General features: G+C 39.7%; 1 protein-coding gene across 1 annotated transcript in view; it reads right to left on the reverse strand.

Moving 5' to 3' along the window:
- HIBCH (3-hydroxyisobutyryl-CoA hydrolase) overlaps positions 1-19,212 on the reverse strand; it is a 66,067-nt gene that overhangs the window by 45,687 nt on the left and 1,168 nt on the right. Inside the window, exons 2-3 of the mRNA XM_009890219.1 lie at positions 18,920-18,992; positions 6,029-6,171 (exon numbers count right to left, since the gene is read on the reverse strand). Coding sequence (XP_009888521.1) covers positions 6,029-6,171; positions 18,920-18,992 — 216 coding nt within the window. The remainder of the gene's footprint in view (positions 1-6,028; positions 6,172-18,919; positions 18,993-19,212) is intronic.

The raw sequence follows: 19,212 nt of genomic DNA on the forward strand, positions 1-19,212 counted from the left end.
CGGAGTCGGGCGGCCCACCCGCTCCCCCCTTGAAGAGCCCTTTTCCAGTCAGCCTAGCGACTGACAAAAGAGTTTTCCTTAGTTTGGCAGGATTTGGGCTGAAGCTGGGCTGCTCCACGTCCTGGGTTCGGCCGGGGAAGTGGGAGGACGTGAGGTGAGGCGGGTTCTTTCGTGGGTGAGGTGAACAATGCCCTATGTAGCAATGAACATCAACCATGGTGGTTGGTGCCTGAGCTGGGGAAAGCCGTCTTGCCAAACTAGCTTCAGAGGGGGCTGAAGCTGCATTTTTTATAGAATCATAGAATGGTTTAGGGTGGAAGGGAACTTGAAGATCATGGAGTTCCAACCCCCCTGCCATGGGCAGGGACATCTCCCACTAGACCAGGTTGCTCAAAGCCTCATCCAGCGTAGCCTTGAACACCTCCAGGGATGGGGCATCCACAACTTCTCTGGGCAGCCTGTTCCTCAGAGCGAAAAATTTCTTCCTATTATCTAATCTAAATCTACCCTCTTCCAGTTTGAAGCCATTCCCCCTCGTCCTATCACTACATGCCCTTGTAAAAAGTCCCTCCCCAGCTCTCCTGTAGGCCCCCTTTAGGTACTGGAAGGCCGCAATAAGGTCTCCCTGGAGCCTTTTCTTCTCCAGGCTGAACAACCCCAACTCTCTCAGCCTGTCTTCATAGGAGAGGTGCTCCAGCCCTTGGATCATCATAGAATCATTTTTGACAATGTGTTGTTTTCAGCAGCAAAACCAGTTTCTGAGTTTCTGACCTCCCTGTTTCTCCTCATCCTTTTACGCCAGCTGTCACACCTGTGCTGCCCTCTTGGCTACTGATACACACAAGACTAGTGAGCCGGAATTAAGGAGCTGTTCTAAGGTAGCATCCCACCAAAACCTGCTTCTCTTAGAAGGTAAATACAGGGATTAAGCAGCTAACGTGGTTACTGCCCCAACAGCAGCTAGGGACAGAACTGTGAGCTCAAAGATGGCATATGTTCAGGGTAAATAGAATCAGAAATTGACACCAGGAAAATTGCCATTTTTTTAAAAAGAGAAAATTAAGGCATTTGACAATTTATGGACATCATAGTAAGAGTCCATAATACTAAATTCACTTTTATTTCAGTAACTATGTCAGACCAGACATTTTTAGGCTGACACATACCAGCATGAGACTGATACTGAAAAGTGTGATGAACCATGGAGTAAATGACAATACAGTGCATTGGGTAGAAGTGTAGCTTCATCATTTCTCAATGTAGCAAGTTCTTTGCACTGGCTGTCTTGATTCACATTCATATTAAAAAAAAAAAAAAATCTTAAAACCTTGTAGCGAAATTATTTTTCTGTAACAAAAAAATCCCAGTTCTCAGAAGCACTTCTAGAGAAGTCCCCAGAGGGCAACCTTGCTCTTTGTTTCAGGAAATGATTCAGCCCCTGCTTATAGCAGTGTTATCTGTATTGGCATTTATGTTGCAGTAACTCTCAGTATATTAAATTTGCTTGTAAAAAATCTTAATCAAACTAAATGGGCACAAAAAAAAAGATGCAGAACATTTTTGTATTATGCAGTCTCAGTTTTCAGTCTTGTACACTGTGAACAAAAAATAACTGAGAACAGGACATGAGGTGCTTTTGCAGGCATTGGGAGACTGCCTACTGTGAACTAATTAATTGCAGGATTCACTAGACCAACCAGACCATTTGAACTTTTACCTACAGATTATATGATCATCAAAGATGCAGCGTATTAGTGTCATCTTGAGTATATACAGCCCTATATGCTGTTTTACAGCAAGTACCATGCAATTAAATCTAATAAGTGACACCAAATTATCACAGTTGCCAAATCTGAACCCTTACTTATATTTTTTAAATTATTTTTGAGGATGAGATAACTCTGCATCTCTTATCCAGGTATAACCAAAGTATGGTGAGTTTGATAAGCAGATAACGTTTTTGTACTTAATATCCTATATCTGAAAGTCCATACATTTCACAGACAAACATGAAGACAACCTTTCTGTAGGGTAACCTTTTTGTTAGTGTCATTGTGGAAGTGAAGAAATCTGTGTGTGGAAGCTAACCTTGGGTAAGAGCAGGTGGAAGCTGTTTGAAACCCCTGGAAATATCTTAATAAATTCCACCTGCACACATTGCACATGGGCAAGGCTGTGATCAGGATGTGATTACATAGGATGTCTGCTTCTAGAGTCCAAAATAGAAGTCAGTGGTCTGATTCATCTTTTACTTATGCTGATTTTAATCTGTTCCCCCATCTATTCCCCCCCCCCCCTCGCCAGCTTCAGTATAAATAATAGCATAGACCCTTTATTTGTTGTCTTCCAGCTGTATGTCTGATTTAGAACAAGAGTGGGGCTTGCTCGTTTGTAAACAGTGAAGTAAGAGCAAGTATTGTCTTGCCACAGCTACTGATTTCTTCCCATAGTGCTGACAATGAATTTATGCTTAATGTTTAAATTCTTTCCCCTTTTTTTTTTATTTGTTTCAAGAAGAAGGGGTGGTTTCAGAAGAGCCATCTTCCTTGAGCCTAGCATTCTACTTCATTTTAAAACATGCTGGTGATGGCTTGAATTGGGGGGGGTTGGGAGGGGAGGTATTAGAAAATCACAATTTTCTCACAGCCAGCCATTTAGTGACTGAAAGCCAGTCCAAAAATTAATTCAGATATCATTCTGTTTTTTAATAGACCTTCTGCACACTCCATTTTCTGCAGAGTGGAATATCAAAGTGAAAGTGTTTTCTAAAAAGTAAATAAAATACTTCTATAAGTAGAAATAGGAAAAAGAGTGAAAATAGTGGAGTTGTATGAGAACAAGCAGAATGAAATGATCTTTAACCTGGCAGTTTATGGATGATACTGCTGTTAGCCAAGGGCTGCAGGAGACTGGCTATACTGGGGGTGAGCAGCACCCCTAGTAACCAAGCCAGGAACTCAGGGAGTATGATTGCAATAGCCAGAAGGATAAGCAGGTTGTAATTCCTCCCCTTGGAGAAATTTCCTGGCAGTGTGTTCAGCAGTTTTGGAACAAGAAAACAAATTGCAGACTGTAGGAGGACTTTAGAGTTGAGCAGATGTTTTTGCGTTTTGTTTCTTTTCCAGAACAACATATAACTTGAGGATGTGGGAGCTCTTGCTCCCAAGGATTCCAAGAGCAGCTCAGCTGTGTTCTGTATGCCACCTATATACCCCTAATTAATCATTAATTTTTACCTCTCACTTACTTGCCTCTGAGAACAACCAGTGTAGTTCACCAAGACCAGATAATAAATGGTACAAGTACTTCATCATGTCCCGTGCTTCTGCATCCGGGCTTGCTATAAATGTAATCTTTTCCTCTGCTGGTCTAACAGCTAGCATCTAATTTCTCTATGTGTGGGTAGCAAGTGCATCCTTACAGTGTATGAAGGTAAGGAAAAATGAGTCTGTGAAGGCTTGAGGAATAGAATGGGAAAATTTCCAGTTCATCCTTTCTAACTGGTTATTACTGTACTGACAAGCAATCCTCAAATTGTTTTTTCGTAGTCCAGTCTCAGTTGACAATATTCTAAAACACCACCACAGATGACACAGGTTCAAATTTCCTTGCTCCAACACGGACACCCAGTACTGCAGTGGAGGGTCATCCATTGATGTCAGTGAGAGAAGAAGTGGACTTAAAATAAGTGGAAAACCAATCTGTTTCTCCACTTTCTAATAACAGGGCAGGCCAGGGAAGGACTGAAACACAGGAACCACATATGTAATATGAAGAACCAAATTTTTGCTATTGTCTGTAATGTGAGCAATCCCATGGGAATAGAGTGTCTTCTCCAGGGCTTTTAGTCAGAGACTTCTCAAATAATGCATCCGTATAACATCTGAAGTTGTAGATTTGGGATGAGGGCACAGCTAATGGCATGCAGTAGTGAATTTCTCCAGTAACAAGAAAGTGTGTGAGAGGGGAAAAAAAAAAAACCTTTTTTTTTCTTTTTGCCTTTTCTTTTTCTTTTTTTTTTTTTTTCCTCCACCAGTTAATTTGCGTCTTATCAGTGGGGAACTAGAAATGTTTGGAAAAGGATGAAAGCAAATCCATAATGAAACTGTGAGTGAAGTAGTTTCCATTTTCTTTTGGCCTCAGAGGGCACCGGGGAAAGTGTGGGGGTGGCTGGGTGCTGCTGCAGACGCTGCTGTGTCGATGGGGCTGGGAGAGAGGCCCCAGGCAAGGTCCATCCACCAGTGGGTTCCTTGCCTCCCACCATCTCGGCTTAGACAAACCACTCGCGCTGCATCCACCCTGCCAGTACCCCCTAGGTTAGACAGGACCCTGGGCAAACACCCTCCTACATCTTTCTTCCCTGCTGCCACAAGCAATCTGTCACTCCCCCCCTCCAACCACCCTCCACCTACGTACAAAACCGTACAAAACCGTAACTGTAAGGAACGCCCGCTTCCCTTCCCCTTTCCCTCTTCCCTCCCCACGGGTCTGTTCTTCTTTGTGGGTGAAAAATGTGATCTTCCTAGAGATCTGGTCACCCCTGAATTTGGCTTTGAGACCCGAGCTGTTTGATACCTTTTAGGACCCCAGCTTGGAAAGCTCTGCTTGCAGATCTATTGTGTTAGTTTTTCATTTGCATATAATTGCACATGTGCAGGTGGGAAGGGGCTATTTGCTTCCCACTTGCTTTGATATGCCTCCCCTCCTAAGAGGACTGCTTCCTTCCCTTCCTGCTCTCAGCCTCCCACGCATCCAGCAATGAGAAATGCTGCAGAAAACTGACCAGCTACCAACCCGCCCACCTGAGGAGGAGGAGCACTAGCAGCAGCAGCAGCAGCAGCACATTTCTCTCAGCTTTTTAAACACAGTTAAAAAGAGCTGTAGTGTGGGTGGAAATAGCTGTAGGGAGCGTGTGTGGGAATGGGGCCAGAGGAAAGTGGATTTTCTGTTGGTAGGACAGTTACTTCTAGTGGACCAAAAAATTCCCCAAGGATATCTTACTGCTGAAGGTGTCTTTGGGTGTATAATCAGTTCTTAAGGTTGAGTTTCCCAGGTCTGGAAAGAATGAAACCGACTTTCTTCTTCCCTGGTAGTGCAAGTGATGATACAGTGGCAGCCAGCATTCCTCGCTCAGGGAAGCTTGCCTAGAAGACTTCAGGAGTCTGCTTAGCAAATGATATTTGTATTGCATCCTGTTGTGTCATCACGTCTCTTGTTCTGCTCACGATGTATGGGCTTGATTCTGTGAGAGTCAGAGCTGCCTGTATGTAGGAAGAGAAAAAGGCATGTGGTTTTCACACAGTGTGGGTCTGTATTTCAAAATACCATCCCTGTTGGACCTCTTGAAATAGCACTATCCCAGAATATCAGTTAATTCAAGATTTACTCTAAATTTGTGCTTCTATAAGGAATTAAATTCAAGCTTATTTATGTTAACAGGATGTTATTTGAGGTGCTTTGCTTCTATTACATGAAAATAGCAGTGAAACTAGTATAGGAGAACAGAACTTGTAAGACTAGTGGTATAGAGTACAAAGTGGCACTGTTGTTTCTTAAGAAATATCTCTGATAGATTCCGAGAACCAAGGGTACATGACAGCTTTCAGGTTCTGACTTGGTTTGACTTAGCTATCTGGAATACAGGTTTTACAATATGTAATCCTAATCAAATTTGTCCTAAGATGAGTTAGTTATATGCATTCTTCTCAATCCAAAACTCTACCCACAAATTTATTTTGACTAGATTTCTCACCAGCATCAGATTTACCATGTATATTACTGATGCAGAATCTTATATCAGGATGTGGTCTGTAATGATTCAAAGAGATGCGATAACAGCCAATTAACAAAATTTGACTCTCAAAGCCTAAGAGATTTTTAAAAGAAATATTGCATAGGGCGTGTAATTTTCTCCTAGTGAGTAGAATCCTCAAACCTGATATTTGAATGGCTTTAGCTCTGTGAAGTAGCTTTCTTGATGGAAAAGGAGTGCACACTGGAATGCGAATCCTGTCACAAGGCAACTTACCTTCCAGTCAAGACATAGCAGTTTGTCAGACCCATTTCACAGACCAGGACTGCACAGACACAATGCAGTAGGGAGCTGGGATCTCTTGACTTCAGTGCCTCCTCGCCTGCCAGCCTATCTTCTATCGCTCTGGAGATTTTACCCTAGAGTAGGAATGAAAAATGTAGGCATAATTCCGTACACTGATCGGCTCAGAAACAAAGGAAGTTATGAATAAGCCTAATTAACACATTTGCATGTGACACAACAGACGGATCAGCTGATGGACTCATGTTAGGAAGAGCTAGAGCAGTATCAATGGAGATGTCACTTTAATGGAACTAATTATCCTGATGTTTTAAAAGTCTTATTTCTGAATGGTGATTAATATTTTAAATATATCCTTATAACCTTCCACTGAGTCTTATGGAACTCATAATTATAATCTTCTGGAATTACATACCAACCCTGAGGAGGAACAATATTCCAAATAGTAAGTTCACGTCACTTGACTGATTTACTTTAAAACATTGCAGTATTTCCTTTGTCAGTAGCATTTTGAAGCACTATTGGCCCGCTTGTAATTCTGTCTCGCATTTAGCATTGGTTCAGTTAACTTTAAAGGTAGTGCTTTTTATACCTTTTATATCAATGAATCTACATCAGATTTTTAAATGCAGATTATATGCTTATCTTGCCAACTACTGTTAGCCTGAAATTTCCTTCATATGATCTATTGTGGTGGAATGATATTATTCAAGAAGCAGTAAAAAAAAAACAACAAAAACCGACAACCCCACACCCCCCCCAAACATTTAGAATCATTAAAAATCTATTTTAGGAGCTCAGTCTTGTCTGTAACATTCCTGTTGGCCTCTCTGTTTTATCTGTTGTTTAGCTGGAATGTCACACGCTTTCGTCTTGAACCATCTGGTACCAAACCATTCCTTCTCGGGGGTCACAGTGCATGCCTAGCTACCTCATTTTGTTTCAGTCAAAATCATAGCGAATTAAGCACAAAAGCATTTGATGCTAATTAGTACCTTTCTCATAGTCCAGGGATTTGATGAAGACAGAGAGCACCTCAGATGTTTATTTTCAGAATTTGTTGCTCTAAATCAAAGTAAAGCTCTTCAGCAGGGCAGTTTGGCTGTCAGCGTGACAGTCAGTATCTTATTAAATGCATGTGTGTGTATTCAAACCTTTCCACGTTCCTCATCTGACACCTCACGCAGGTATTAATTTTCATTTGAAAAGATCTACATTTGATTTTAAAAATAAATATTAAGAATATTTTTCAAAAGTTCTTTCTATTTTATTTAATTCTGGAGTACAACTAAAGCTGTTTATAAAATAATGCCTTTGAAGAACATTCCCTAGAGAAAGTCATCTCATTTAATGCCACAAATGATGCAAAGGACAGCAGGCAGATTGGAGAATTTAAAAATGAAGGAAAAAAATAGATCAGCAGAATAAAGAGAGGCCTTTAAGCTATTAAAAAACTAGCATATATCTTTCATTGCTGCAGGTATATTCTGTTTGCAAGTATAAATTACCAGCCTCCAATTTGGGGTAATTGTGAGCCAATGCTAGGTTCAATGCAACTTTTTTTACCAGAACTGTGTATAATTATTAACCTCATGGAAAGGATGTGTAGCAAGTCAGAAGGGAAAGTGTGTGTTTGTTTGTTTGGTTGGTTTTCAAAAAGAAGTATGGTCATCCTGGATCATAAAGAAATTTGCAATGGAAGTAACAGGGACAGAGTACTTGGTTCCTGGAGCCCTCGGTCAGTGGATAGACTTGCCCAGGGATATACTGCTCGGTGAAGAAAGGCAGTGACAGCTGTGGCAGGGCACAATTTAGATGTAAGTTGTTCACAAGGAAATACCTAGTCTCTGGTACCATTAGTTCCGCGCTGTAATTTCAATCTTCCATCGTCCCCGTGGATTTCATGATGCCACTGGTTCTCCTGTCCAGATGTGGGCAGTCCCTCCTCTCTTGCTCTCTCTCTCTGTCTCTACAATAGCAGGTTGGGACAGAGGTTCACGCTGCTAAAAGCAGTATATGGAAATATATAATTATTTCAGAAATAACATGCAACTCAGGATGATTTAGTCATACTTTGACACACCTCTGTCTGCCAAGAAAAATGCAGGCACTACCTTATAGAACTGTTGCTAAAAGCACTTCTTCAGGCTCTAGGAGTGAGAAGATGCTTTATTGTATGGTTAACTGCAGGAGTTAACAGCAGGGTTTCAATCTGGGACCTGCCAAGATATTAAAGCACTCAAATCTGTTGCTTGAATTAAAGGCTGTGCTTCTGCCTAGGAGACGTAGCACCATGTAGTATTAGCCTGGGACATTATTTTGTAAATTTAAGACACTTTGAAAAGTGATTTTATTGACATTTGTAGCCTAAGAAAAAAAGGGGGGGAGAGGAGAAAGTTCTGGTCAGCACCTAGAAGAAACATCTTTTGTTTGTTTTCTGCTAAAGCTAAACAATTTTCTAGGAAAACAGAGACTTTGTTTAAAAAAAAAAAAGAAAAGAAAAGAAAAGAAAAAAAACCATTTTCAATCTGAAATGTTAATGAAAATATTTTTTTTCCCCCATGACTGAGCAGGAGAATCATGAAACACATTTGGACTGTGCATTCCTTCTCCTGTGCCACCACTAGCATCCCTGTAGCTTTTGCAAGCCTTTTGGAACATTCACCATCAACCGGTTTCTTACTAGAATTTTGCAAGTACAGCTGTCTGTCATCTTAATTACAATAGCACCATACAGTTTTCAACATACTTTAAATAGTCAGAAGAAGCAGACATTGAAAAGGAAGTTTGTAGCTTTTTCGCTATTCTGCTTTAGTTTCCATTTCTGTAAAGAGAGTAACCTTTACCATCTTATTGTAATAATATCAACATTAACTTTATGGCTGAAACAATAAGATGCTATACACTGGTGATAACAATTGGCATCTTGTCAGTCCACAAAAGATAGCTCCTATTATTGAGCTAAAGCGTAAGTATAGTTTATCTATATGTTTACAGTGTGTATACCAGAAAATGCCACATAGCACAATGACCCAGGATTATGGGATCCAGAGGAAGAGGATTCAGGTACCACATGCATTGAATTTCTGTGTCGCTTTACAAATCAACACGTGGAATATATTTTCCAGTTCTTTAAAAAATAAAAGAAAACCTGTTCTGTAAACTGTTGTAAACAAATATCCAACCAGGGTCTTCTATGTATGTTAGAAGGGATGGATGCTTTTTCTTTCTAAACAAATAATCTGACCGCTGCTTCACATGCAAGCCTGTAATGCTGCCATCTATCAGCTGTTACCCAGCTCTACAGAAGGAAAGGAAGATTTGGTTTTTTAGCACAGGACAAACAAATCCATGCCATATTAAAATGGGCTCACTCAGCCACACTCCTTTCCCCTGGAGTATTTCAATTATCTTTTATTCTGGGAAAATTTCCCACCTATCTAAGAATTTTCCACCTTCTTTGCTATTTATGTAAAAAAGCCCAATATTTACAGAAGTAAAAAGCCCAAAATCCTGTCAGGTGCTCCCATATGCAATTTCAGGAGGTTTGTAGGGTATTTGCACAAGCAGTCAGCTCTCTGTTTCTCAGTAATTCATTTGCTTCTGTTAGTTACTCACAATAAGCAGTCATCATGCTGGTAGATAATATAATGACTCACTACAAAATGACTCCAACAATGGATTGTGACTTTGTCATTGCATAATAACAACCAGAAGCAGATCTCTCAGTAATATGTGGAGTTATTTCTAGAAGGTGAAGGAAAACATCCTCCCTAGAAGATGTCACTTCCTCCTAAATACCTGGAAACTTTTTTTGCCAAAGATTTTGGTGAAAACTGCTGTGAAACCCTCACTTTTTCTGTCTAGAAAGGGTAACTGTTTGCAGATCCATGTTAATCTGTCTAACATGTACCAATGTGGGCAGTATTTACCTATCTCATAAAAAAAAAATGTAGCTCAGCCATGGTTTTAAAATCTTTCAGCTCAGTAAATGGCTAAATGAAAGTTCAACTCTGTAGTTGAAACTGTAGTTCAGTTCACTTTCTATCTCCATTTCCCAGATAGGCCTGAGTTAATTAGTAGCCAGCCTTCCAATACCTGTTTCCTGCTTTTGAGCCTTTTGTGTGTAAACCATGTATATTTGTTCAGCCACTGTTATTGCGAGGAGATCATCCCCCACCCAGCTCAGAGTCCACAGATTTACCAGTTTTGTTTAGCTAGTAAAGCTAAAGGTGGGTAAGATAAGACAGGTTTTGTAAACCAATTACTGCATTCTGTTTTAGTGATACTGTATTTACTTAAAATTTGGTGCTGTTGGGTCAAAACTTAAGATATATTGCAGTTCAAGGTCTTCAAAATTCTTCTCCAATATTACTATTTGGAATGGTAGTTGATACTTAAATTATTAATTTAGAAAGTAAGAGAGACATACAAGATAGTCATGCAGCCTATGTGTCATGTACATTTATGTCCATACTAATTTTCGTTTTTGCCAATGGAAATTATAAATAACCCAGTTTACCAGAGAATTTTCAAGATTAGAAGTCTTCCTTCTGAGAGTGCTGTCTGAAGGGTCTTTAGGCATCAGGAGGGCTGATTCTCAATTGTCCTCCATAGTGTTTAGGATAATTGTTTATCTTTTTCATTTCACCACAACCTGAATAATAAAAAAGCCCTACACTTCAAAGCTGATGGCATATGCACTCTTTGTAGTGATATTATTCTGCGTGAATGCTACAAAGAAAGAAGGAACCGAGACCTTAGGCTTTCCTTAACATTCCCTGCTGTCGCTGCTATCAGTGGCGAAGGCTGTGGAAGACACGGGGAACATTTGAACTACTGCTTTTCTGACTTAGATATGACTGATGTCAAGAAGGACCCACCTGCTGATACCTTGGTGTGGCTTCACCTTCTGTCACTCATATAACGATGGAGCAGCACTAGTAGGAAATGCTACTGTTTAAGTACATTTGAATGGCTCTGCAGAATGGGGAAAATGCCTTCCTAAGTCAGTACCTCTATAAGCTATTGTTTAAGGCAAAGCATGAGGGTTAATAGCACCTCTTACATGGTGGCTTAGGGAACCCAAGGGTCCATGAAACCATCAGTGGCCCAAAGGTGATCTGCAAAACAAATCTAGTGTTTACTCAAAACACTTAATTCTAAGTATGCACAATATTTTGAAAAATTGAAGGGAAAACAAACTGGTACAAAATGTTTGAGAACTATTGATTTATTGTTATTCTAATCTCTTTTAATTGTTCCCCAGAAGATTACAGCTCTTAGAAACAAAAAGACATAAAAACAACCATGCTGAGTCAGACTGAAGGACTGTCTCCCAAAAAAGGCCCCGAAGAGCTGCATAGGGAAAAGTAAGAACAGGGCGAACATGGCTCACACTCTGTTTTCAGCTCAGGGGGCTCCCGAGTTGAATGTGGTGGCATTCATTTATTTTTTTTTTTTCTAATTAGTAACCTGGAGATTTCTCTTCCATGTGTTTGTCCAGCCTCCCCTGGAACTTGACAAACTTTTAGCATCTGCAGTATCTTTGCAATCTCTGGACATGTCTCCTACTAGGTTCATTTGAGGTGCCTTAATCCATGTATGAGAAGAAAAAGTAAGTTTGCCTGCTTTCTCCAATTCATGACTTTGTAAATCTGCTATATCCCTGATAAGTTGCCTCTTTTCCTGATTAGACTACTCAGCTGTTCCAGGCAGAGAAGTCATTCCAAACTTTTGAGCATCCTTTGCTGAATCTTGTCCAATTCTAATGTATTCTTTTTGAAATGAGGAGACCATACTGTTTTTTTTTTTCCTGTAATTCATATGGGATCCATGTCTGAACTTCTCTCTGTGTGAAAAAAAAAAAAATCCATATATTATGCAAAAATAGAATTCTTTCTTACTTTGCGATTGGTTTATCACTTACAATCTTTCTTTTTTCTTTTCCCCTCATAAGTACTTTGCCGGTTTTGAACCTTCTGGTAATAAACAGTTAACAGCACATTGTAGCAATATAAGAAATCCTCAGGGAGCTAGGTTGTACATCCTAAAAGCAGATAAAATTGTCCAACCCTGCAGGCAACAGACCTTTTCTCAACTATTTATAGAAGACGAGCAAGAGAGGGGATAGAAGAAAAGGAATTAGTAAATTAGTTTAAAAAGCATAGGTACTTAGAATTCATAGTTGATGTGCTGATTTAGGAAGTCATGAGATATGGCATAGGAAAAAAAGGTAAGAAATTTTAATACTGTTAAATAGACAAAGACAATTTTTCTGGTTTTGTCACCTTCCTGTGTTTTTTTTCTTTTCCCACCCCACCATTTCAAAGGCATATCCTTACAATGACGCATCAATTTTCTGTCTGCTTGAGGTTTAGAAATAGCTGAGCTGTTATAAATAGATCACAATCTGCAGGAGACAAAGAGAATGGAAATATTGTAAAAGGTTAGCTGAAAAGTTTAGACGTGGATTGAGATTTCAGATGCCTCGAAAGTGCAAGTACTCAGTTTGAAATGCTTTATTAACCGCAGCAGAGCAACCCGTGCTCCTTGTGCAGCAGTGGGGAACTGCCAGGTAGAATCACGTGGCACTTTTGGTCACGGTGCCAAGCAGAGAATGACATCCAGCCCCGTCTCTGGGAGCCCACAGGTCAATGATGTGAGAAGAAGGCACCTTGCCGTTCCTTACTGCGAGGCTAAAACACAAGAGACAATTACTCTAATACTGTAAAGCCACTAAAACAGAACGTGTAACTTTTACACCGTAATTTTTCTGGCAGTTCTTGCATACTCTGAATTGGTAGCATTCATCAACTTTGCTCCCTTTTTCGACTTTGCCTCTGAAACGCCTTAACTTTAGTGAAGTGTCTCGGCATATGGTTGAAACCTTGCCCTTGTCTGACAAGCCAGTGAAAAAATCAAGACTGGGAAACACTCTAATATCTTTTTGTTTCTGTTTGAGTACTCCCTTTATAAGGTCATTTAGATCCCGCTGACGTTTCCAAACAGACTTTAGGAGAACAAGTAAGTTGTCTTGTGCTGAAACCTGATACCTGGGAGTGGTATTATTCCTCCCATCATATACATACAGCCGAGGTCTATTTTTTATTCTTCCAACTATCTAATTCTGTTAGAGCGACTGTGAGAAAGATGATGTGGTGACTGTGGGTAAAATAAGACATTAAATGGAAGGGACAAACTTACTCTACAATGTGTCTATTTTGAGGAGAAGCTGCTTCCTGAAACCAGGCTGGGTTTCACAGCAGCGATATCATGGCAACTAGCTTGACATAAGCTATACATTTTCAGTCTTAGCCAAATACAATGTCATACTGCTAATGTGGGACCTGGTCTTTGCTTGAAGCGTGTCTCCAATTGTCATTGATTTTAACAGACATTTAGGCCAATACACAATGCAGAATCAGGTTCTTCAAACCTAAATTAACATTCTGTTGAAAACTAAACATATGTTGGTTTTTTTTTCACTGTCAACAATTTAGTTTCCAGGTTTGGAAAAGAAACATTTCTGGGGAGGAATCCAATGAATTTATTAATGAGCTCGGTAAGTATGGAACTATTAATATCTTCTGAAATTTTGTTTGTCTTATTTTTATCTTCAACTTCAGACTCTGAAATAAACAGATGTTCTGAAGCTTTCCACTGAGAATACTAGAGTATATTGCCCAATCATAAATACATTGTGATTATTGAGATATTGTAGGAAACAGGTGAATAGCCGTGTACAGTATTTCCAAAACAATTTGTACCACTACATGAAGTCTTTATCTCACATTGCACTGATTGCCCTGAAAACATCTAAAACATTTCTTATGTTATTAATGATTTTTATTTCCAGACAGAAATCTGAATACAAAAAAGGAAACATTACTTTAATATTATCAGATAACATTAAAGCTGCTATTACTATTCTGTGCTGTGACTGACAACATTCCCGTCCTAGACATATTTTAAATAGAGTGCTTCTATTTGCCTAAAAACGTTCCATTTATTTCACGATCATTTTTGATCAGAGATACTGCTTTTAATCTCAGTGTAATTGAAGTCTATGGCAACCCTCCTACTGACACTTAAGTACTAAGGTCTGTTGTTCTTCATCGTGAGGAATATCATCTTGAGAATTTGAGAAGGACATCAGTAAATTGTTCATTGTTTGCACACTTAGGGGAGGGAGGACTGTATGAAATTCACTTTGAAACTGAATTCACCTACCAGTGTCACTTGAATGTTGTCATATGAACCAAGAAGTTAAAACAGATTAACCAATCAGTTATTCTGGAGGTCCTGAGATGAAATACAAAATAAAAAAGATCAGTCTACTTTCTGGAGAAAGAGGCTAGGTGGCTTGGCTAACACTGACTCCCTTTTGCATGAAAAGTGACATTTACTGCTCCTATTTGTAATGAGGCAAATTCAGCCCTAGAGAGAGTTGATGCGAGGCTTCTCATGTCAGCAGTTAGCCTTAGCCTGAGTTTGGTGCAATGTGTCCCTCAGTACAAAAGATTACTTCACGGTTTGTGTCACTCAGGTAGTTTTCATCAAAATTCATATTTGCATGTGCTAAGTAAAAATGCCCATCTTGCTCTTAGTTTAGGTTTCACAGAATCACAGAATAGTCAGGGTTGGAAGGGACGTCAGGAGATCATCTAGTCCAACCCCCCTGCCAGAGCAGGGTCACCTACAGCAGGTTGCACAGGACAGCGTCCAGACGGGTTTTGAATGTCTCCAGAGTGGGAGACTCCACAACCTCTCTGGGCAGCCTGTTCCAGTGCTCCACTACCCTCAAAGTAAAGAAGTTCTTGCTCATGTTAAGATGGAACTTCCTATGGTCAAGTTTGTGCCCGTTGCCTCTTGTGCTAGGTTTACAAAGCTACATTGTAGAAGCCCTTAATTTAATTGGGGAGATCAGATAATATGACTGTGCTTGTACCTGATTCAAAAAAACCTCAGTTTATTTTAAAACTACTTTGAGCTGTCACCATTTTTTTTACCCATATAAATGGTGAGACCTAGTCCTTGGCTTAAAGGAGAAGAATATAAAATGTGGTGTACAATCAGAAGTAACTCTCTTGAATAATCTTTCAACATGTTGAATACTGAACCTCAATTAAAATGTCATAGAATCATAGAATTTTTTAGGTTGGAAAAGACCCTTAAGATCATCAGGTCCAACCATTAACCTAGCACTGCCAAGTCCGCCACTAAACCGTGTCCCTAAGCATCATGTCTACCTGTCTTTTAAATACCTCCAGGGATGGTGACTCCACCACTTCCCTGGGCAGCCTGTGCCAATGCGCTTGACAACCCTTTCTGTGAAGAAATTTTTCCTAATATCCCTGTTTTGGCCAGGGAATATTCTGCTGTTCAGTGGTATTGTATTTCCTTTAAAAGCTATTCTCAGAAACTTAATTTAGCCAAAAGCTGAGAACTCAAATTCCCATTGACCTCAAGTCATTGACTAGTAATTAGGAAAACAAGGATATCTGACCCTATATCTGTTTTTTTTGCAGATGTAAAGGACAATGACAGAAAATAATTTCTTGCTTGAATGCCAGTATTTCCTAAACCCCCTGCTTTCAGAAGGGATAGAAGGAACTTCCTAGGGATCAGAAAGAACTGGTCAGTTTGCTGTCCCTTGGTCATATACCTGCAGTTATTAAAAACACGTTAGGCTCAACAGTTACTTAATACACTCAGAATACAGCGTAGAAGGCATACATTTGTTTTACTGAAGCTAAGTGTTGAAGCAAGGAGCCATCCTGCCAGGACATAGTGGGCAGAGAAGGTGGGTGTACATGTCATATTTTTAACTATTCTGTCTACCCTAGTCATTTTGCATTTTTATTTTAATGTTAAAATAAAAGCTAGCTTTTATTTAGGATGAAATGCACATGCACGTGTTTGTTTAAGGTTTAGAAGTTTGGTCTTTTCTGGGGACCCCGCTATAAGAGAAGGCCTAAGCAGATCCATCTCAAAACTGTGCCCAGTTAAGCTTCCCTCCCGCCATGAAGACAGGCCAATGCAGAATTCATTCCAGGTTCAGTGGCTAAATCGCATAAATTGTCTCTAGTTCCTGCCTGGACTACAGAGTCAGCGGGGCTTTGCACGCTCTCCTGTCTGTAGCAGTGCAGCTTATGACAGGATCAAAGTCATGGTGTTTTTGCACATACTCAATGGCATCAACGTTAGCAGCAGCCCAACCTAAACAATTTGCACTGTGGACAGCAAAACTAATGAAGCTTGATTTCCTGTGAGTTTGTGTATTATGCTTTTACAACCTGCTCCCTTGTCTCCACAACTTCAAAAGCCTCAGCTGTTCCTTCTCCCATTCCTTCAGTTCCTTCCTCTATTCCTTCACCTGATGCCCCCGTTCTTCACTGCTGCTCAGGCATGAACCATAGTTCATGGGCCAACTGGGAGCCTGCTATGGAGTTGATGCTGTGGGCTTTCCTCCCGCGGAGGGCGCTGTCTTGCCTGCCTTTCCTTCGCCAGCCACTAACATTCACACAACCTTGTAGGAATTTAATATTTGTGAGACTGTCACTGCACATCAAATTTGATACCTGCCAGTGGGTTCCAAGCTTCTTGGGGTGTGGAAAGGCTGACTACTGTATAAGTAGATACCATGCAAACACAAATTAATTTTGATGGAGAAGGAAAAAAAAAGGCCTATCCAGTAGGAAAAAGTACATATACATATACACAGTAAACACAGTCACAGTAAACACAATTTCTGTGACTAGTATTTGCTTTTGCACATTGCTTTGCCTTCTCTTTGCTAATGAACGAAATACTTCTAAAAGTGTTAGATTAAAAATCAGAGGAAGAGAATCCTCTGCTTCCTGCCAAACCAGACGGACCACTGCAACGTGGTCTTACCGGCTACAAATATTTTGTCCTCGGTTACAATTAACACTGCTTGCAGCTGTGTATGATTTGCTGATTCACTGGATGACTATTTCTCAGTTCCTTTGGGATTTTCCTCTTACTGGTAATATAGTCGCTTTTAGTCTTTGAAGCAATAAGGAAAAGCCACTTTGTGCCTCATAATGACTTAACTTCTTCCCAGATTTACAGTGGAGTACGTACAAATTGGTGTGTTATGATGAACTTCCTCAAGAGCAAGAAACGAATGACGTAATTGCCTTCACGCAGGGCCTCTCTTAGCGAAGGACTGACTGAAAAAGTAGTTTTGTTCATGTTATGCAAAATATATTAAAGGTCTGATGGAAATGAAAGCTTTTCTGTTGTCTTTGTTGTACTCTGGAGCAAGTCCTAGCAGCACAAATCTCACCTTCAACTTATCTTTCTAATCTGACTGATGTAAATGATTTTTCTTCTCCTTTTTTTTTTTTTTTTTGTTTTGGCTCAGAGTTAAAAGCTGCTGAAGGACAGCAGAATATTTTGTGTCAACCAGAAATTCTTGACTTCAAAGTACAGCTCTAGCTTATGAAAGAAACCAAGAAGTTTTTCTATACATTAAAATTTAAGCTCCTAGGAACCATTTCCATAAGATGGGGCTCACATACTTTGCCGTTGTCATTACTGGAAAATATCAGAAGCGCACAACGCATATATCATACATATAACATACCAGTTGTTTTCCCATGGAAGTTTTGTGTGCTATGCTATATTTGCTTTATTTTTCCTCTAACATAAGGAACAAGTCGCGGAGTCAGCTGACACCACTGAGTCCTCTTGAAGCAAGATCTACTGTGGTTAGCAATGTACGGTTCCAGAAGGTATTTGTATGTAATTTTGTTTATTTTACTTTTAAAAGGTAACTACTTTGCTTTAATTTTTCAGTTTATTTGGGCCTTTCTTTTAGACATTAAATTTGGTTGGTTGGTTTTTAAGCAGTGAGGTATTTGTAACTATTTTTGGCAAGTCTTCTCACCATATAATATATGGTAAAGTGGTATAGGACACATAAATTGAAATCTTTTATAAAAGTGACATATCATTGAACCAAAACCCCACAGGAATGCACAGGCATTCTTTCCATTTCATGGACAAGTTTAACCCCGGTGTGGGTTTATAGTGCAGAGTTTATCATATGGCATGTATATGTATGAATTATATTTATTTTATAAAGTATTATTTCTGAATATTCTAATATCCAGTGCTCAGGTACATACTTGTTAGTATCACTCTACCTATCAGCTAAGAGAAAAAGATTGTTGTTTAGTAGTTTCTCCATATAGCACATTTTACTGTGATTCGGAGTTTGACCCAGAGGTCTGAAAAAAGAGATCTTTCAATTAATTTCAATGGATTTTACACCTGACTCAGCTTTTTATTTTCTGTAATGTTTTATACTAGCAAGTGTTTTAACAGAAAACTTCGTACTTTAAGTAGCTTACAACTACATTTCCATTTCTCTGTACACTGCTTTGGCTAGAAATACATAGTCCTTTGTGATAAAAATACATTAGGACAGTTTGTGTGCAGTGCAGCAGTTTCTCCATTTTTGCTAATCCTCATTTTTGTAGCTGAAAGAACAGAGTAAGAACTGTCTGAGCAAGTGTAATAATGTCTAACAGACTGTAATCCAGATCTTTACACAGAGCTTCACTGAAAGAAATAACCATGCAGAGCCCTATTATGTTCCGTTCCGCTCGTGCTGGAGTAGCCTGTCAGATTGGAATCATACTGTTCAATGCTAAGGCTTTTCGCCACGCTTCCCTTACGATGCTTACCGAATGGCGGCAGTGGGGACCCTAGTTTAAGCTCTCTGACCAAACTCAGTCGGTACCGGATTCGGCTTTTAAACTCAGTAGGAAACCATTTATACAGTTTATATATTTTTATGTACATATATATGAAGAAAACATTGTAAATTACTCTGTATTGGCCATATTCTATATTCTGGTCATCAGGTGTAACTTCTTGTTCACATACCAGGTGATGCAACACCCTGCAAAGAAATGTTACACATTTTGTCATAATTCCCCCATCCAGAGAGCAATTTTTTTTTTTTAGGAAATATCCCTGGCATTTCAGGAACCAAGCAGAAGGAAGGGGGATGATCAGGGTGTAACTCCTCAAAGACACCAGGTCCAAGAAAAGGTAATACAAGCAAAGCTGCAGCAGACAGTCACATTCTTAGTGGGTGGTGGTGGAGGTCCCTGTGTTTG

This window comes from Charadrius vociferus, unplaced genomic scaffold (assembly GCF_000708025.1).
Source record: "Charadrius vociferus isolate BGI_N301 unplaced genomic scaffold, ASM70802v2 scaffold147, whole genome shotgun sequence".
In the NCBI taxonomy this organism is placed as follows: Eukaryota; Metazoa; Chordata; class Aves; order Charadriiformes; family Charadriidae; genus Charadrius; species Charadrius vociferus.